At 63.0% G+C, this 19,627-nt stretch overlaps 2 protein-coding genes across 10 annotated transcripts in view; both read left to right on the top strand.

Moving 5' to 3' along the window:
- ELN (elastin) overlaps positions 1-15,513 on the top strand; it is a 57,092-nt gene extending 41,579 nt beyond the window's left edge. The window contains exon 29 of the mRNA XM_069791533.1: positions 15,296-15,513. Within this exon, the coding sequence (XP_069647634.1) occupies positions 15,296-15,498 (203 nt within the window). The 3' untranslated portion in view covers positions 15,499-15,513. The remainder of the gene's footprint in view (positions 1-15,295) is intronic.
- SEPTIN4 (septin 4) lies at positions 987-15,014 on the top strand. Of its 9 annotated transcripts, none has more exons than XM_069791519.1 (14): positions 3,577-3,978; positions 4,728-4,813; positions 6,290-6,412; positions 6,648-6,947; positions 7,186-7,279; positions 7,409-7,495; positions 8,401-8,524; positions 8,722-8,856; positions 8,948-9,065; positions 9,427-9,528; positions 9,949-10,045; positions 10,193-10,355; positions 12,677-12,776; positions 13,064-15,014. In XM_069791519.1, exons 1-14 carry the CDS (start codon positions 3,957-3,959, stop codon positions 13,121-13,123), a joined length of 1,611 nt encoding a protein of 536 aa, XP_069647620.1. In that variant the 5' UTR covers positions 3,577-3,956; the 3' UTR covers positions 13,124-15,014. The 9 variants fall into 9 exon arrangements, with proteins under 9 accessions (XP_069647624.1, XP_069647622.1, XP_069647620.1 ...); XM_069791518.1 differs by having other exon boundaries at positions 4,728-4,837; XM_069791521.1 differs by lacking the exons at positions 3,577-3,978; positions 4,728-4,813 and adding an exon at positions 1,045-1,113.
- Positions 15,514-19,627: the final 4,114 nt, after the last annotated feature.

Raw genomic sequence — 19,627 nt, 5'->3', positions numbered from 1 at the left:
CACAGCTGAGCCAAGGCAGGGCCGTGGGCAGGATTGCCTGGCATCACACCTGGGAAAGGCTTTGGGAGGGGGAAGCAGGCTGGGAATTTGCAGAGGGAACACTGGGAAAGACTGGGATCTGGTGCCCAGTGCGGTCCCCGGTACCCAGCATATTGTGCCTGATGTGTGGTGCCAGTGTGTTTGCCTGGTGCTCAGTACCTAGTGCATGGTTCCCAGTACCCAATACCCACTAACTGGTGCCCAGTGCTCCCACACAGTGACTGGTGTGCAGTGACTAGCACCCAGTGCCTCCTGCCTGGTCCCTGGTACCTGCCAAGCAATGCCCGGTACTGGTGCCTGCTGCCAGGACGACTCTTGCTGGTGCTGGAGCCATTCATTCCCTTTCACCTGTACCAGTATCTGGTGGTGGAGCCTTGTACCCACTACCCGCTGCCTGCTCTGAGACCCTGCAACTGGTGCACGGTGCACTGTGCTGGTGCCCTGTACCTGGTACCCAGTGCCAAGGCCACGTACCTAGTGCTGGTGCCCAGTACCCCAGTGCCTGTGCCCTATACCTGGTACTGGTGCCCTGTACCTGGTACCCAGTGCCAAAGCCCTGTACCCGGTGCAGGTGCCCTGTTCCCTGTACCAAGACCGCGGTACTGGTGCCCCATACCCCACGCCTGGTACAGGTGCCCCGGTGCCAATGCCGGAGCCCGGCGCCCAGTGCTGCTGCCTTGTACTGCTGCCCCGCGTCCAGCGTGCAGTGCCCGGTGCGTGATGCCAGTGCCGGTGCCCGGTGTACAGCGCCTGGTGCCGGGTGCTTATACCGGTGACGGGTGCCAGCGCTGGCTGCTGATGCCGGTGCCCCGGCGCCGTTTCCAGTGCCGGTGCCCGGGGGGAGTGTGCAGCTCCTGGTCCCGGCGGACGGTGCGCGGTGCCGGGTGCTGATGCCGGTGCCCGGTGCCCGGTGCCGGTGGTGCCGAGCGGCCGCCCCCGCCCCGCCCGCCGCCCGCCCCGCCCCGGGCCGCCCCCGCCCCCGCCGGCTGCTATTTCTGCTAATCCCGGCGGCGGGGCCCGGCCGTGCCGCTCGGCAGCCGCCGCTCCCGGACGGCGCCCGGCGCCGCAGCCATGGTAAGGCCGGGGAGGGGGGGGCGGTGCCCGGGCCGGGCTGCAGCGGGCTGCACCGCACCGGGGGGCCGGGCCCGCTCCCGCATCCCGGTGCCCTCCGTGAAGGTGACGGTGCGGCGGGGGCGGAGCGGGCCGGGGCCGCCGGTGCCGCAGCGGGGCGGGGGGGTGGGAGGGGGGCGCGGGCAGTGAGGCAGCACCTGCCCGGTCCCGGCGGGCAGCAGCCGGGCGGCGCTCCGGGACGACCCCCGGGGAGATGCGGAGGCGGGGGACGGGACCACGGGACGGGCTGCACGCCGCCCCTCACCGTGGCATCGGGGCGGGCGCCTCCCGGAAAGGCGACGCCGCCTCCGAGCGGCACCTGCGCGTCCCCACGACCTGCGGCACCCCCGGGGCGTCCCTGCGTGGGCAGGGGGGGCCGCTCTCGAGTGGCTCCGAGGGGAGCATCGGTCACCCGGCCTTGCTTTTGGCAGGTCCCCCGGGCTGCGGTCCCGGCGGCGCTGCCAGGCTGGCCGGGCCCTCCTGCGGGGACCGTCGCGCACGCCCGGAGCCTAGCTGCGATTCGGGGCCGTCTCTGCAGTTACCGGCAAGGTCTGGAGCCGCCGACGGCTTTCCCGGCTCGGTGGGAGCCTGTCCTGCATCGCTCGTCCTGCCTCACCCCTCTACAGTGGTGGCAGGTCTCCAGGAGCCGCTCGTCAGGGCCACGTCCCCGCGGGGACCCCGAGGCCCTCGCCATGCCCAGGGTGGGGATGGAGATGGAGGGTGGTGGCCGTGGCTTGCGTGGCACCAGGGTTGCGGTCGCTGGGACAACTGCCCTTGGTGGGGACCGTTGCGGCCGTGCTTCCCCAGCAGCCGCCGTGGGAACAGGACCGGCACATTCCTCCAGAGCGGGACGCAGTGAAACCAGATAGGAGGGTGGCTGGGGAGTGTGTCGCAACCGGCTCCAGCGAGCGCCTTCCCAAAAGGCTCCAAACCGTGGCTTTGGGGATGGACAGATCCAGGCTTGGAAACATCTGGGGGGGAGGATGACAGCCACAGCTGGGTACTGGAGGGGACCTGGGCTCCCTTGGCTGTGGACGTGGGGTGAGCTGGGGCTGGAGGTGGGTGTGGACACATCCAGAGGACCCGCAGAGGTGGAGCCGGTACCCCCTGATACCGGTGCCACATCCCTCTGTCCCTAAAGCAGTCCACAACTCACCCGGAGAAGCAGGATGAGCAATGGTCCCCCTCGACCTCTGCTCCTGGCTCTTAGTGGGCTGGATCTTCTCCCCCATCCCTATGTGCCTTGTTTGCAGTGCAGACAGACCCCACTCTCGCTTCCCGGCTTGTGGGGAGCCACTGCACGTGGTCCCATCTTGGGGTCCCCACACAGGTACTTGCAGGCCCTTCGAGCTGGAGGATTCCCTGCAGGAAAGGAACTGGAGCTGCTGCACTGAGGGATGTGTTGGAAAGGCTCTCATCCCACGTGCTCGCCTGCCTAGTGCTGACACCCTGCCCAGACCGGGGACCCCTGCCACTGCCTGTCCCTGCATACGTACAGTGCCCAGCACCCTGCTCCTGTTAAAGCTATTGGTAGACTCAGTTTCCCAACTGGGATACTGCTGACAGGGTGGGAAGGGAGAGCTGGGGGTAAGAAACTCCAATTGCAGCATGCCAGCGGGAGCATCCCATCATCTGGAGGCAGGTTGGAGCAGGCACAGCACAGGTGCTGGCTGCCCCGGGGAAGAGCCAGGCTGGTCCCGGCAGAGCTGGGCTTTGGCAGGGGCCACCGTGCACTTGTCCCACATGGGATTGGTTCATCCCTTTGGGACAGGGTGTTTGTGCCTGGGACGCTCAGCCATCATGCTGCAGTGGAGTGTGCTGTGCCGCGAGTGGCACATCTGGATGTCACCTTTAGGTGGGCTGGGGATGCCTTGGCCAGCCTGGCTGCGGGGACAGCACTTGCTGGGATGTTCCCTTCCTTTTCCCTGCAGAAACAGGCTGGGAAAACACATCCCATGGGAATGTGGTGCCAGGCAGGAAGATGCTAATGGGCAGCTGGTGGTTTTCCCAGCTCTGGCTTTGCCCACTACCCCCGTGCCCTGCTCTGCCACGGCCCTCGGCCTGTCACTGCGCGGGGAAGGTGTGATGCAACATGACAGGCAGAGACGAGGCAGCGCGCGTGCCACCTCGTTGGAGCTGCCGGGCTGGTGACAGCCCCGGCGCCGAGTGCCGGCTCGCGCGCAGCCGGCCGTATAATCCGCTTACGGGGGCACCGGCGCAGCCCCAAGCTCTCGCTGTGGTAAATCCCCGCTCGGGTCAGGAGTGTGGGGTGGGATGGTTGGAAAGCGGTGGTTGTTGTAGGAAAGCTATGCTACACCGGGCAGGGTGGATTTGGGGCGTGAGGGCCACCGCTGATGGGGTGCAGAGCTTGGCCAGTGTGGTGGTGTGGCGGGGGGGGCGATGCTTCAGGCTGAGATGGGGTGGGGAAAGGGGCTGTAAAGCCGTCGGGGAGCTCCTTTAGGGAGGTGCGGTGTCAGCTGGGGATGGTGGCACTGCTCCCCTGGGACAGGGCTGAGCAGGGACCGCTGAGGCCAGGTGGGGACAGCAGGGTGTCTGCCGCTGGCATTGGGTGGCCTCAAAACTGGGTGGGGGGGGGAGATCCAGAGCTGGAGTTAGGAGGGTGGCTGGGAGCCAGGGATGCTGGGGACTGGCACAGAAGCATCCAGGCCCCTCTCTGTGTCCACAGGCTTGCGGTTCATCGCACCTGTCCTGGCACTGGCCGATGCTTCAGGGCTTTTTAGTGCTTTCCTGGCGAACGCAGCCCTTCCACGGCTGAGTGACCCCGGCTGCGTGCCTGAGCTGCTCTGATGCATCTTGACATGCATCAAGGTGAATCACGGTCCCTGATGACCCCCGCCAGTGACAGCCCAGCCCGGGTGCCCTCGCTGCCTCTTGGGGCGCTGTTAACCCTTCACCTCCCCAGGGATGAGCTGGGGAAGCTGAGGCAGGACTGGAGCTTCTGCCAGAGATCCCTGTGGTGAGCATCAGCCCTGCTTCTCCCAGCCCGGGGTCAGGTTCTTCCCAGCCAGACACATCAGGCCCAGCCAGAGCAGTGACTTGGAGCTTTTCAGGGAAGCTTTAACTGTCAGGCACAAAAGCATTGAGTTCTCAAACAGTCTTTCATGGAAAACTGGGTTTCTCCCCTCAAAGAGGCTGGGGGGCCCTGCTGGCATAGCTGCTCCAGGGTGGGGAGCAGGAGAGGATCTGGTGTGCACTGGGGTGGAGGAGGTTTTTGTCCTGGGGTGGAGGTGTTTCCAAGGGCTTCATGTCCTCCTGGGCTGTAGCCAAACTGCTCAGCCCAGGGGGGCTGCTGGTGGTGATCATGCAGCCCCCCAGGACCTGCCTTGCCACCTCCTCGGCCAACGGTGCTTTGCTGGTCCTTGACATCTTGACAACTGGGCAGGAGCTGGGCTTTGCTCTGCCCTGGGGCTCCCTCTCCCCTCCTGTGCCCCCCCCACTGGTCCTGCCCCCAGCACCCACAGGGGCCGTGCCTGCCTGCTGGGTGCCGTGGATGCCGGGGCCAAGGTCCCTGCCCAGGGTGGAGTTATGCTAATACAGCTCCCCATCCCTCAGCGCAGCCGGTGCCACTCAGCATCCTCTCCCAGCCACGGGTGACGCCGGTTCTGCCATGGCCACCTGCCCCGAGCTGCAGCCTGGGCAAGAGGTACAGGGGCAGCCTTCCTCCCAGGTGGGGCGAGAGAGGGGGCACATGGGGATGGGGGGACCTGGAGTACCTCGGTGCTGCGGGGAGGTGCTACAGGCAATGCTCTGTCTCCGGGACAGCTTTGCTGTGGGATGCACTTGCTGCAGGACCCCTGGGGATGAGGAGCAAACCCCTCCCGTGCCACAGCATCACCATCGGCTTCTCTGGGGTGGGGGGTGAGGTGGAGCCCCGAAGGGCTGGAGCCCCGAAGGGCTGGAGTGGCAGCAGGGCTGGGAGCGCTTAGTAGTGGTGGCATCATCTCCCAACACTGTGTGGCCCCCAGCCGGGCTGTGCTGCAGTGGGGGCTGGTGCTGAGCCCCCTCCAGGTCAAGATCAGTGAAGAAGAGGATGCTGTGGTCACACAGACCCACAGAGCACTCTTGACCCGCTGGGGGAGAAGGGAGCATGGGGGCCCTGCAGCCCCTGCCATGGGGGCACCTGCTGCCCCTCCACCCAGGCACCGTGTGTGGCCCCCCGTGCTGGTGGCCACAGGGCTACCAGGGAGCGGGGGGCAGGCGTGCAAACGCACAGCCCCAACAGCGCTGTGACCTTGTTTCCAGCCCGCTAATTCGGTGCATCTCGCCTTGCCGCCGGCAGAGCTGCCCTCCCCACCGATGGAGCGGGGACATGGGATGGGGGAGGACACACGTCCCCATGGAGGGCTCTCGCCTTCAGGCCCTGATCTGGGGGGGGGGCACTGAACTCCAAGTGTGACCCTGCAGGGTCAGGGGCTCCCCTAGACCCTGTGTGTCCGCCATTTGGGGGTCTCCCTACCCATGGGGTTGGGGTATCCTGGCAGTTGCTGTGGCAAGACATCGGGGACCCCAGTGCCTGCTGGCAGGAGCGCTTGGTCCCATGGGAGCCGCTGCCAGCCGTGCTCTTGGGAACATGTCTCCTCCCGCCAGCACTTGTAAACAGGATGTGGAGCCGTCCCAGTCCCAGCGTCCTTGTCCCTCGTCCCAGCCCCGCCGCCCCACAGGGCCAACCAGCTCAGGGGCTGCTGTGTCTGCCCCCCCCCCCCAGCCCCTGCCTGGGGCTGCTGCCTGCACCAGCTCCAGGATGGGGAGAGCCAGGCCAAGGGGGTGTCGGTGTCCCGGTGTGTGTGAGGACACGGCTTGAGCATGGCCATGGGGTTTGTGGCCCCTTTGCGTGACAGGCTGTGTTGCCCCAAGCCCTTTGCATGTGGGGTTGGTGATGGCTGTGGGTCAGGTTCCCTGCCCTGGCTGTCCCCTGGGACTGCAGCGGTGGGAGCCCCTTGTGCCATCGCCCACGCCGAGACCCTGCGAGCGAGCAGGCAGGGGGGCACAGGCAGACTCCTGCCCACGGTCTGCCTCCCCCCTGGGTCTGGCCCCCCTGCCAACTCCTCTGCCGCTGCTGTTCATCTCTTCTTGGTGTCTCTCCCTCCCCCCTGGCACCCCCTCCCTGTCCTCCTGGCAGGCCATGGGGTGCTTGGGGGCCCTGGCTACCCCAGAAGACCTCAAGGAGCAGTGGGGTGCCCAGGGGGAAGGTCCCTGTCCCCCGGAGTGCCAGGAGCTGGCTGCTGTCCCCATGCCGCAAGCTGTAAGCTCTCAGGGTGCATGGGACTGTGGCTGTCCCTACTGCCATCCCATGGCTGTCCCCAGGGTGGTGGCTGGTCCCCTCGGGTAGCTGTGTCCCCCCTCTCCTCCCATCCCTGCCAACCTTGGGGTGCGTGTGTCTGGATGCTGTAGCTTGGGTGCTCATGATGCCAAGATGGGTGATTCCACCTCAGGCTGGCACTGCCACCATGGGTGTCATCTCCTCCCTTGGTCCCCAGATAAAGCGTTTCCTGAAGGAGGACTCAGAGGAGGCTGAGCTGACCCAGCTCCTGCGGGATTGCCCACCGGCCGACAGCCCCAGGAAGGTGGAGCCCCTGGAGAGCTGGCGGGAGCCCAGCCACCCGCTCTGTGGCGTGGGAAGGGTCCCCCCTGACGAACCTGCTGACGAGAGGGACGCCAGGATCTTCTCCCGGTCTCGACCTTTGGATTTCCAGCAGCACATCGCTGCCCCCCTGTCCCCCAGCCCCAACCGCCCACGGAGCCCCTGGGGGCAGCTGGACCCCTACGACTCTTCTGAGGTGCAGGATGCATCCGCAGGGAGTGGGGGGACATTGGGTGAGGGGCTGCAGGAGCCACGGTGGAGGATGGTCCCACCTTCCGAACCCAAGGGGTTTGGGCAGGCATGGCTGCATCTTGAGGTGCTCCAACCTGGGGGACCCCTTGGGGGCCGGGGGAGACATGACAAGGGGGTGGCCCACCAGGATGGTGGGGGGTGGGATGATGGCATCCCCTGTCCCACATCCCCTCTGCCCGCAGGATGACAAGGAGTACGTGGGCTTTGCCACGCTGCCCAACCAGGTCCATCGGAAGTCAGTGAAGAAGGGCTTCGACTTCACCCTCATGGTGGCAGGTACGGGGGAGTGAGCCTGGCATGGTCCCCTGCCAGGGGGGGATATTGATCCCACTCTGGATCCCAAAAGCCATGGAGCCGGGGGGGGTGTACCGGCTGCTGCCCCTCACCCTTGTCCCCGTATCCCAGGGGAATCCGGGCTGGGCAAGTCCACCCTGGTCAACAGCCTCTTCCTGACGGACATGTACAGAGACCGCAAGCTGCTGAACGCTGAAGGTGAGGGGGGTATGACAGTCCCAGTGGTGGGGTGTCCTGGATATCCGGGGGGGGGGGGGGGGGGCAGCACCCTCTGCCATCCCCAGGGGGCTGCAGCCCCTGTCCCTGCCCAGCTGGGCTCCTCTGGGTCTCTGAAGCTGCTTGTAGCATGGTGCCAGTTGCCTGCCGACACTGGGCGCCGCTCCAAGGCAGCGGCGACCTCCCCCCCGGCTCAGCATGGGGACCCCCCGTGGGGGCTTTGTCCCCACTGGGAAAACAAGCTTGTTGGGGATCAGCTGGAGCCACAGCAAATCCAGGAGGCTGGGGTCAGCTGGGGTCCAGGGCACAGTGCTGGTTCAGCTGCAGCCAGTTTTTGAATTAAAATCACCCAAACTTGCCCAAATCCCCAGGGGTTTGAGGCGGTTGCTTGATTTGTTTTGAGGCGGTTGTTTGATTTATTTCCGTTGCTTGGAGTGAAAGCCAAAACGCGTGTGGCCACATGCACACAATGCAACAGGAGCATCCTTGGGGATGCAGGGACATGGAGGGGTCATGGGCATAAAGGGACATGTGCAGTCCTGGAGCTGTGGGGTCACACGTGGGGGTACAGGGAGCCAAAAATGCTCCCACGGTGATGCCTGGCCCCAGCAGACCCCTGTGCTGCCGGAGCCGGACTGTCACTGGGTGGCAGTGGCACAGCCACTGAGGAATGGGTGCATATCCATGTGGATGTGGGAGGCCATGGCATGGAGCATCATCTCTTGGTGCTGGACCCTGGCACACGTTGGGCCTGATCCTGCAAAGCCACCCCAGCCCCCCAGGGAGGGGAGTGACAGCCAGGGGCTGCAGCATCTCCTCATGTCACCTGCATCACCTCTCGCCCAGAGTGCTCCCCCTCCCTGTCGACATGTCTCTTGCCACTGCAGAGCGCATCACGCAGACGGTGGAGATCACCAAGCACGTGGTGGACATCGAGGAGAAGGGTGTCAAGCTGCGCCTGACCATTGTGGACACACCGGGCTTTGGTGATGCTGTCAACAACACTGAGTGGTGTGTCCCATGGAGGGGGTGGAGGGTGCCTCCCCGGGGCCGGGCAGCACCACCATGGGTGCCAGTGGCTCTGAGGGTGGGATGCCCATGGCTCCTTGGGCTGCGATGCTGAGCCACGGGAGGTGTTGAGCTGGGGGTCCAGGGAAAGCCTGAGGGTCCCACAGGGGACTCAGACAGTTGCCTCCCTGTACCCGCAGCTGGAAGCCAGTGGCCGACTACATCGACCAGCAGTTCGAGCAGTATTTCCGTGACGAAAGTGGCCTCAACCGGAAGAACATCCAGGACAACCGCGTCCACTGCTGCATCTACTTCATCTCTCCCTTTGGCCACGGGTACGGGCAGCCCCTGCCTGTGCTGCTGGGCTGGGGCGGGGGGCTGGGGAAGGGGCTTGGTGGGATGGTGCTCACTGGCCTTCCCCCACAGCCTCCGGCCCCTGGACGTGGAGTTCATGAAAGCCCTGCACCAGCGCGTGAACATCGTGCCGGTGCTGGCCAAGGCTGACACCCTGACCCCTGCCGAGGTGGAGCGCATGAAGAACAAAGTACGGGGAGGTTGGCACAGCCTGAAGCCATCTCAGTGGGTCCCTGGTGATGAGGGTGCCCTGGGGCTGGGGTCCCTGCTCGGCTGGGGTCTCTCTCCAACCCCTGCCTGGACTTTGCCATGGAGCATCCTCCATGCTCGCAGCACTGTAGAGGACCATGTTGCCCATGTGGCCACCAAGGACATGTCTCCCTGGTGCTCAGCTAGGGGCTGGAAGGGTGCAGGGGGGTGTCCGTGACATCTAGTCTTGGGGGTTCCTGCAGGGGATAGGGTTTTGTGGGTCCTTGGGGGAGAATGGCGCTGTGTGGTGCTTCCCACCCCTTTTCCGAGGGCCAGCCCTCAGCAGGGCTGTCTGCCTCCAGATCCGGGAGGAGATCGACCACTATGGCATCCGCATCTACCAGTTCCCCGAGTGTGACTCGGATGAGGATGAGGAGTTCAAGCTGCAGGACCAGGCACTGAAGGTGGGTCATAGAATCATAGAATGGTTTGGGTTGGAAGGGACCTTTAAAGCTCATCTAGTCCACCCCCCCCGCAAAGGGTCGGGCTCCTCCAGCTCCATCCTTGGGGGGGGCAGAACCCCATGGCTGGGAGGACATCTCATTCTGAGGTACCCTTGGGACTCTTTGGGGCCATGCAAGCCCTCTGGCAGCCCCAGGATGGTGGGGTTAGTACCTATCGCACTACCCAGGTGCATCACCAAGACCCCACAGGTGCCACCTGCAGCTTGGTGGGATGGGGCTGGGGTGGAGGGTGCTCCATAGCCAGGGCTCCCGGGTATCTTGGTAAATGGGTGCTGGATATGGCTGAAGAGATGTGTGTGGAGGGATGTGGGCCACAGCAGGCAGGACCGAGCCCTGCTAACCCCTGCCGTCCTCTTGCAGGAGAGCATCCCCTTCGCCGTCATCGGCAGCAACACGGTTGTAGAGGCCAAAGGCCGGCGTGTCCGTGGGCGCCTCTACCCCTGGGGCATCGTGGAAGGTAATGCTGGGCCGTGTCGCCAGCATCCCACCAGCCCTGAGGGGATGGGGACATCGCGTGCTCCATCTCCACGCTGCTCAGCCTGGGGGTGCTTAGGGGGATGGGGGGGGGCTGGCTGTGGCCCCCTGACCTCAGGCTCCCCTGCAGTGGAGAACCCATCCCACTGTGACTTCGTGAAGCTGCGGACAATGCTGGTGAGGACCCACATGCAGGACCTCAAGGACGTGACGCGGGAAACCCACTATGAGAACTACCGCACGCAGTGCATCCAGAGCATGACCCGCATGGTGGTGAAGGAGAGGAACCGCAAGTATGGGGCTGGGAGTGGGGTGCCAGGCTGAAGGAGGGTGGGGGGGAGTGTCCCCTCTCTTAGGGGTGACCCCAGGTGATCTCAGGGGGTTGGGGTTGTCTGTGGGTCCATGCCAGGCATCATGGTGGGCTGGGCAAGGAATCCTTGGCAGCATGGTGGGGTGCCCTGGTGCAGTGGGCAGCCCTTCCCATGCCATTGGGCTGGGGCTGGCTGGGAGGGGGTGCTCTGGCAGCAAGGGGACTCAAGGCTGGGTCTGTCTTAGGGGGGATGCTCAAGCAGTGATGGGGACACGGTGTCCCCCCAGGGCTGGTGCTGTCTGGCAGGGTGGGGGGAAATGCTCTGGCAGTGAAGGGGACCCTGCATCCCCCTGGGGCCAGCTGGGGAGCAATGCTCCAGCAGTGAGGGAGACCCTCTGTGTCCGGCTGGGCTGGGTCTGTCTCAGTGGGGATGCTCCAGCAGTCAAGGGGACTCTGCGTCCCCCCAGGACTGGGGGGGATGCTTTAGCAGTGAGGGGCACCCTGTGTCTCTGCAGGCTTTGGGGCTGGAGCGGGAGCCAAGCAAGCACCCGGTGCTGGGGCTTTGCCACCAGTACCAGCTGGATTCATGACACTCGCATCCCCTTTAGCCACCCCAAGATGCTGCAGGGAGCCCCCCAAAGCAGGGTCCCCAGTGGGACCCTCTAGCCAGGGTGCTGGAGTGGTGTGGGAGCAAGTGGGTTGTGGGGGGCCGAAGCAGCAGTGCCAGTGGGAGGGGCTGGCGATGACTATAGGTGCCTCTAAGATGGTCTCTCCATATTTGCTGCCGGAGAAGGCGGCATCCCTCCGTGCTGAGGCTGTGCTGTGCCGACTGCTCTGCCGACTGAGCCAGGATCCAGCCGGGGCCACATTGGGCCCCCGCTGCCCTCCTCTCCCTGCCCATCCCCCTGGTCCCTATATAAAGTACTTGCTGGTACCCAACGCTGTCTTGGTCCTTCTGTGCCCACGCAAGGGCCAGGCAGCCGATCTCGGGGAGAGCTGACCCTGTGGCCACCCACCTGTTGCCCACGCAAGTTGCCCTTGGGGTGCCGACACCACCAGCGGTGCCTGGAGGATGCTGTGTGCCAGTAACATCACCCCAGCTCACCCAGGCAAGGTGCGGTTGGGGGGACATGTCACCGTTTGGTGGCACCTAGCTTCTCCCAGCCAAAAGTTGCCCAAGGAAAGGGCTGCAGGCTGGTACCCCTATCCTGCTGCCATCCCAGGGGGAATGTGATTTTTAGGGTGCAGGAGGCAGGTTTTCCTGGGCTGGTGAAACTGCTTGCCTCATTGCCAGTGCCTGGCTCAAACCTTGTCTTGCTGCCAGGGATAGAAGGAGCTTGACGTGCCCTCCCCTGGGTCCTCCCATGGCGAGGAGCCGTGACAACAGGCAGCGACTTCCAAAGCAGCTCAAAACGTGGCCAAAACCCACATCCTTGCTGTGGCATGCTGGCACAGCCCCCTCAACACAAAGGACCCCATGTGGCAGGGGGGGCCCAGCCCGCCCGTGCAACATCCGCCATGTCCATCACCCCTTTGCATGTGGAGGGGCTGCACCGGCGGGTGGCATGTGGCGGTGGCACGTGGCAGCACGCGTGACCCCTACCAGCCGCATTGGCAGTGTCCCAGCCATGTCGTCACCCACTGGGGAAGCATGTGGCATCCACAGGGACCCGGCTGGGATTGCTGGTCCCTCCCCATAGCCGTTGGCATGGGAGAAGCCATCGATTCGGCTGGCTGTGGTCCTGTGTGGTGGGGTGGCCCCAGGTGGACGCCCACAGCTCCCTCCAGTAGGGATGGGCTTGAATGGGAGCTGATGCTCGGGAAAAGGGGTGCAGAGCATCCCTGGGGCTGGATGGGCTGTGGGGTGCTCAGGGAGCCCGTCCTGCAGCGGGGCTGTGGCTGTGGGAGAGAAGAGAGATGCCGAGTTTAAGATGTTTTAAAGCAGCAGAGAAAATATTGGGCAAGGAGAGCCTGACCCTAGCTTGGAGCACCCAGGCAGAGCTCTGTGCTCTGGGGGGTCCCTGGCACCCCTTGTGGTGGTGCCTCCCTGGGTCCCCCCAAACTGGTTTGAAGCAGGTTGGGGGTGCTGGGTTTTGGGGGGATGCTTGGAGCTGCCCATGTTTCCCCCCACTGGGAAAAGGGCCAAGCACAGCCCTGGCCAGGGGGGCTCCTTGTCTGTGCAGGCAGGTGGTGGGTATCTGCAAGGTTCAGGGTATCCAGGCCTGCAGGCACCCGTGGGGGAATGTCCCCGTGGGGGGCCGGGAGGGCTGTGGCAGCACCCTCACCTCCTCTCTCTGCCCACAGCAAGCTGACGCGAGAGAGTGGGACGGATTTCCCCATCCCTGTCATCCCGCCGGTGCCAGACGCAGAGACAGAGAAGCTCATCCGGGAGAAGGATGAGGAGGTGAGTGTGGGGGAAGGCTGAGCCCCCCCCTGCCCCCAGTGTCCCCAGCCCCAGCAGTGGCACAGCTGCGAGAGGCCACCCTTCCTGCAGCATCCCAGCAGCTGCTGCCCCTTAGGCCATGGTGAGGAGGTGTTGGAGGGGCATCAGACCGTTTCCCCCTACTCCGCCCACTGTTCTTGGTGATCCCAATCTGCTTGGGGTGCTTGACCCAAATATGTTTGCAAGGGAGCTGGCATGGCTGGGGGGTGCCAGCACCCCCCCATGATCCCTGCTCTCCTCCCTTCCAGCTGCGGCGGATGCAAGAGATGCTCCAGAAGATCCAGAAGCAGATGAAGGACTCGCACTAGCCCCTTTTTCCTCCTCCTCCTCACCGGCCCAGATCAGAAGTGTTTACATCACGCTCCATCCTGCCCCAGCCCCACTGCGAGACTTGGTACCAACACCGCACCCGCCACCTTAAGCTGCTGCGGTATCGCCTTATCCAACCGGCCAGCACCCATCCCATGGGGACAGCTAGGAGACAGGGCACCCAGCCTGGGGGTCCCCTGTCCCAGCCACATTGCTGCCCTGGCCCTGCCCCAGGCTGGGGACAGCTTTGTCCCTCAAGCTTTGGCTTTCCCCGTTTCCCCCGCAGCTCTGGGGAGGGCCACCGGCCAGCCTGCTCCCCATGTCGTGTCCCTTGTCCCTATGTCACCTTGGGCTGCCTGCTTACAGCCTTTACACTCAGCTCGGCCCTGGCTTAAGGGAAGAGGAAAGGGGGGGACTGGTCCCAGCCCCCCCAAAGCCCCAGCTGCCCTGCTGTGGGGAACAGGGCTGCTCCCCCCGGGCCTTGGCTGGCATGGAGGGACAGCAGCGCCTGGGGACCGCAGGTGACCAAGGGGATGGAGGGGCAGCCGCCATCCTGGCCAGGGTGGCAGCCAGCACTCAGACCCTTGGCTGCCTCCATGCCAGCACCGGTACAAGGAGGGACTGAAGGTGTCCAGCCCTGTGTCCTTGGCAGGGACCCTGTCCCCATGCAGCATCATCCCTCGGGAGCACCCCATATCCCCAGGTGGTGGGGAGGGCCATGGCATGGGGAGTATTGGGGAATCACAGTCCCCAGAGAAAGTCCCTTGAACCCCAAATCAGAGGCTGGGTCCCCAGCCTGGCCCCCTGGATATCGGCCCTGTAATGCAATAATGACTCTCTTGCACCTGCGGTGCTTCCTGACTTGCGGCAACAGCATCGTCTCTTGCTGGTATTTCAGCTCCTGGTGCCACTTGCTTGTCTGTGGTGTCCCTCTGTGTCCCCAAGATGGCCCTGTCCCTGCTGCTTCCTGGCAGAGCATCACTGTGTGTGTCCCAAGGATGTCCCCATCCATGTTGCTTCCCAGCAAAGCACTGCTGTGTGTCCCCATATTCCCCCCGTGATGTCCCCATTGGTGTTGCTGCCCTGCAGAGCACTGCAGTGTGTCGTCCCCCCCAGGCTGTCCCTTTCTGTGTTGCTTTCCTGCAGAGTACTATGTCGTGTGCCTGTGTCCCCCCAGGAAGTCCCCATGCCTGTTGCTGCCCTGCTGAGCACTGTTGTGTCCCTCCAGGATGTCCCCATCTGCGTTGCTTCCTGGAAAAGCACCACTGTGTGTCCCTGGGGTGAGCCCTGGCCTGCACCTCCCCAGGCGGCGGCCGCATGGCATCCCTGGGGAGATGGACCCGAACCCCCCCAGCTCCCTGCTCCCCTCTGGGTACGGGGAAAGACGAAAGGGGATGGCAAAGCTGCAGGGTGGAGGCAGAACCGGGAGCAGTGGGATCACTGGGAGCTCGCTGGCAGGGGGACACATCCCCTCCCCAGCAGGGCCACCCGAGCTGGGGTTCCCCGTGTGGGTTCACCCCTGGGCAAGGGTTTTGCATCCAGGCAGCTTGGCTGATGGGGGCTGCGTCTGGCCGAGGCTCAGGGTGGGTGCTGCAGGGTGCTGGGGCAGCGTCCGGCATGTGCCACAGTGTCCCCATGCCAGCTGGAGGGTCCCTTGGCCCCCATGGGCAGGGACCCCACGGGCAGGACCCCACAGGGTGTATTAGCGCTTTCCTTTTTTTAATCTTGCTATTTTCTTACAGAAGTACCTACCTTCGCATGATGGTCATAGAGGCATTTATTAAAGGATAAGCAGAGTATAGGTTTATAAATTCTTATAGAGCTAGTGGAAATATTTTTATCCCTCCACACCTGTTCTCAATAAATACGGCTGACCTGGCTTGTCTGCAACCCCGAGTCACTTCTGCATGGGCGGTGGGCACCCCACATCCCTGGGCAGGCAAGGACAGGGCTGACAGTGGTCGGCCCCATGGCCACCTGCTCCTGGCTCCTGTTTCCCTGGCAAAGGCTCAGAATGGATACTGGGGTGTTTGGGCTGCATCCACAGGGGCACCCAGCTTAGGGTGTGGGACCCAGCCCTGGGGATGGGGGGGACACAAGGATGAGGTCCCCCCTGCCTGCTACTGGCTGGTCCCCCTCTCATGTGCTGCCTTGGAATCCCATGGCCCCAGGTGCTGTTGGTGCTGGGGCCATGATGAGAACTGGGGGGGACAGAGCGGAGAACCTGAGCCGGGGATGGAATTGCCCTCCACATGCTGCCCCCGGGCATCCTCACACCCCCCACAGTAGGGTGAGCCCTGCCGGCAGACACTGTGGGCACTTGGCGTGGCTGGGCCTACCCCGCGAGTACCAATGCCCCGTTATCTCAGTTTGACTTCACCAGGAGCTGGCAGGGTGAAGGGGTAGGAGGGGTGGGCAGAGTGGCACCGGGATGGGTGAGCTGTGTCTCTGCGTGCCTTCCACTGGGCATCATCCACCTGCACTCCCTTATCCCTCCCTGCACCCTGCTACCCTCCCCTGCAACCCCCTGCTATCCTCCATACAGTGCCCAGTCCAGCACAGGGTGGGGGTGCTCGATGGCTTTCCCTGGGCCCCCCAAATCCTGCTGTGAACCAGCAGATCCTGGCACAGCCCAGCCCTGCTGGGTCTGGCGGGGGGGTGGCAGCAGGTGGAGTGTGGGGGGTGCACAGGAGCAGGGAGCCGGCAGTTTGGGAGGGCACCCGCACTCATGCAGGCTTGGCCCCAGCCCAGGGCAGTGTGTTGGGGTGATCCTGTGTCCCCTGCCATGACACCCAGCAGCAGCCGTCACGCACATGGCACAGGGCTGTACCTGTCCGCCTGCACCCTGCGGGGCTGGGCTGTGGCATGCTGGGGGAAGCAAATGCCCATGCCATGCCATGCCATGCCATGCCATCCATGTACATCTCTGTCCCTGATGCCTTAATCAACCTGAGCACCCTCACCTGGGCCCCACCCACACCCTTGACACCCTGTTTAAGCTCAGCAGCCCCTGTACTGTGGGTGTGCTTGGCCCAGCCCTGTCCTCTCTGCCTGTTCACCTGCTTGTGGGGTTTCCTGCCTTCCCCTTAGGTGGTGTTTTATTTCCACCCGATGGTTGCTGGATGTGGGTGGGACCTGTTGCTGCTATGGCCTCGCTTGCCACCCTGGGATGGTGGGTGCTGGGGCCACCCACAACCCCCCCAGCTTGTTTACTGAGCAGAGCACCCTGTGCTCCCTGCCGTTCACCCCATGGGTAGGAAGCCTGTGGTGGAGGCGGGGAATGACTGGAAAACCAGCCTTCCCACTCTGGGGGCACCCCCAGTCCTTTATGGCCCCCTTCTGTGCACTGTAGTTTCTCCCCATCCCCTCTTCCTCAGCACATCCTCCCTCCAGTCCCTCTGATTCTAAACACCATCAACTCCTGTGCTCCCCTCTACTGGCACTCACCCCCCCACCCTCTCATCTCCCTGCCTGGCCCTGCCCAGGTGCCCCCCATTCCTCTTTACCCCCATACCCCAGCCAGCTCTCTTCCCCTCTGCAGGGCTTTGCTCCTATCTGGTTCCCCCCCGCTGCTCCCCATGCTCGAACAGCTCTACCCCCCCACCGAGCACCTTCAGCTCAGCTCAGGTCCCTCTGTGCTCACCCACTCCCCCGTGTGACCCTCCGATCCCCTTCCCCCTCCCCATATGTGCCTGGATCTTCTCTGGACCCCTCTGCTTGCTGCCTCCAAGACCATCCCCAGGTTTCTGTGTCTGCTCCAAGCCCCTCTGGGGACATCCAGACCCCTCTGCCCCCTCCTCTGCTCCCCATGCGGCAGAACTGCCTGCAAGGGCAGGGAGAGCTTGGACAGGCTTTGTTCCCGTCTTCCTCATGGATGGAACCCCGCTCCGTGGTCTCACAGGGAAGGAAGCCCAGAAAGGGGCTCTGCTTTCAGCTGCTTCTCGGCTGCTTCTGGTCACCTGCGGCATGGCCAGGCTGGGACGAGCGCCAGCTGCCTCCTTCAGGAGGTAAGAGCGAGCTGGTCAGGCCAGCGCGGAGGTTTTGGCAGTCACTCTCCTCCTTGCTGTGTTCTTCAGATGACCTGAATCACAGAGCACAAAATACTTCCATCGATATTTCTCTCAGATGTTGGTGTCAGAGCCAGGGAGCTCCTGAGTGAGAGCTACACCCATCCCCGCGCCGTCATTTATCCCCATGTGGATGGTGAAAGCCTGTCGAGTGTGTGGTTGTGTTATTCTTCTCTGCTAAAGTGGCTGAAGCACTTCAAAGGGGTGCTCCAGATGTCCTTGGCAGAGAGCTAAGGCCAGGCTCTGCGTTTCTCTGGTCTCTGCATCACCCAAGACATACCAGTTTTGGTTCTCTACCAAGCTGAGTGGTACAGTCAATATGCTGGAGGGAAGGGCTGGCATCCAGAGGGACCTGGACAGGCTGGAGGAGTGGGTCCATGTGAATCTCATGAAGTTCAACCAGGTGAAGTGCAAGGTCCTGCACCTGGGCCAGGGCAGTCCCCAGAACCAGCACAGACTGGGGCATGGATGGATGGAGAGCACCCTGTGGAGAAGGACTGGGGGATACTGGTGGGTGCAAAATGGGACATGAGCTGGCAATGTGGGCTTGCAGCCCAGAAAGCCAGGTGGCTCCTGGGCTGCATCACCAGCAGCGTGGCCAGCAGGTCGAGGGAGGGGATGCTCCCCCTCTGCTCCACTCTCCTCAGACCCCCCTGGAGCACTGCAACCAGCTCTGGGGTCCCCAGCACAAGACACATATGGACCTGCTAGAGCGGGTCCAGAGGAGGCCACCAAAATGGTCTGAGGGCTGGGACACCTCTGCTATGGAGAAAAGCTGCCTTGTGGGGAGCTGCCAGCCCCATCCACCTTCTCCCCTTGCCGTGGGTTGGAGCTGGGGCAGGAAATGCCCCCCATGGGGTCCTTCCCTCCTTTACCAGCGCTGCCTCAGTCCCACCTTGCTCCCTCCTTCATTTTACAAAGATCCTGAAACCCACCTGTGGCTAGTGATGCCAATATAGGCTATTTATTGGGCCAAAAATCACCATCACAAACATTAACCCTCTTAATATCAGCACGGAAATGGAAAATGTTTGTGCTTCCTTGGGTGGAAGCAGCTCTTGCCCCAAAGGCTAGGATGTGTGAACCTGCCTCCTCCTGAATCCTACCCTTGCAGCTCCCAGCACTCCAAGACAGACTCCCATGTTGGTGGCCCTGCCTGCACCTCCCTTCCCAAAACAGCCAACAGAGCCTCTTGTTTTGGCCCCAAACTGGCTGATTTAGCCTGATGCCCCTTCTCGCTGGAGGATAAAACCCAGTGCTGAGGCTCTGGTGACAGTCCCAGCCTGTGCCTACCCTTCATTGTGCTTCATTCCATGTGATTTTGGTCACATCTTTAAAAATAAAAAAACCCCAAACCCACTCAAACCCAGCCTTCCCTGGGCAGAGATATTTCCACATGGTGAATGCTCCAATGCGAATTCTCCAATGTCCTATTTTAGGTTCCTTGCCAGCGCCAGCACTGGCTGCAGACATCTGCGCTGGAGCTCCTGTTGAGCCTTTGGCAGCAATTGTGGTGGAAGGAAGTAAGGGTTTCTCAGGGCAGAAAAGGAAATCTCTCCCTTCCTTCCCTGGGCTGTGCCACCCCATGCCTGCCACCCAGTGAAACCTCAACTGGCATCAGACCTTCCTTTCCTTCCCTTCCCCATATTTATTCATTTATTCCTTATATTATTTATTATATTTTCCCCTATCGGTGGGCCCTGTGCAGCCCCACCTCTTTTTCCAGCATTTGGGGATGTGTGCATGGGGTGAACCCCAGCTTGGGGACCCTCCCCCATGTGGCTCTCCTGCCCCATGGTCTCCATGGCGTGGGGGCAGTGCCCTACTGTGCCCCACGCCGCTCCCCTGCCCGTTGCAGGCAGGTTGCCCCAGGCAGGGAGGTCCCATATGGCTCAGGGGTCACTTTGGCAGAAAGATGCCTGAGTGCTGTTCCTGACCCTACTGCTGCCTTCCTGGGGCACCCGTGGCTGGCTGGTTTTTAATCCAGAAACCAAGGCACTGCCTCTGGTTTCTTCCCACTCTCTCTTGTGCCTCTTTGCCACTTGTCACATCCATTCCCACCACTGCCTCTCCTGGGTCTGGGTAAGGCAGCAGCAGTCAGTATGATTGCACGCAGCGCTGCCTGCTCCGTCGGGAGCAGACGGCGTGGCTGTGAGCTGCTGGCTGGCGAGATGACATGCCTTCCCATCGCCTTGCAGATGTGATGAGGATTTGGGATGCTGTGTCTGAATGCATTCAGCGAATGCTCATGATGAAGCAGATAGCCTTTGTATCCTCCGCTCACAACTTGATGATTTCAGTAGACCTGAAACACCTATGCTATTGCATGCCATTGCTCTTCCCCTCCTTTAAAGGCAGCTAAAACATTCCAGAATTACCTTGCAGCTGGCAAACGGGCTACAGACTAGATTCTCCATCCAGCTCTAGCAGAGAGAA

The sequence above is a fragment of the Haliaeetus albicilla genome, chromosome 9, assembly GCF_947461875.1.
Source record: "Haliaeetus albicilla chromosome 9, bHalAlb1.1, whole genome shotgun sequence".
NCBI classification, from domain to species: domain Eukaryota; kingdom Metazoa; phylum Chordata; class Aves; order Accipitriformes; family Accipitridae; genus Haliaeetus; species Haliaeetus albicilla.
The sequence above is the reverse complement of the archived record's forward strand: the minus strand, read 5'-3'. Positions and strand labels throughout refer to the sequence as shown.

Bases quoted from the DNA above. Each gene is read 5' to 3' on its own strand.
- SEPTIN4 (XM_069791515.1), top strand. From the start codon at position 6,047: ATGGCTGTGGGTCAGGTTCCCTGCCCTGGCTGTCCCCTGGGACTGCAG. The intron at 7,496-8,400 runs GTGAGGGGGGTA...TTGCCACTGCAG, and splicing joins CAAGCTGCTGAACGCTGAAG to AGCGCATCACGCAGACGGTG. The intron at 9,066-9,426 runs GTACGGGGAGGT...GTCTGCCTCCAG, and splicing joins TGGAGCGCATGAAGAACAAA to ATCCGGGAGGAGATCGACCA.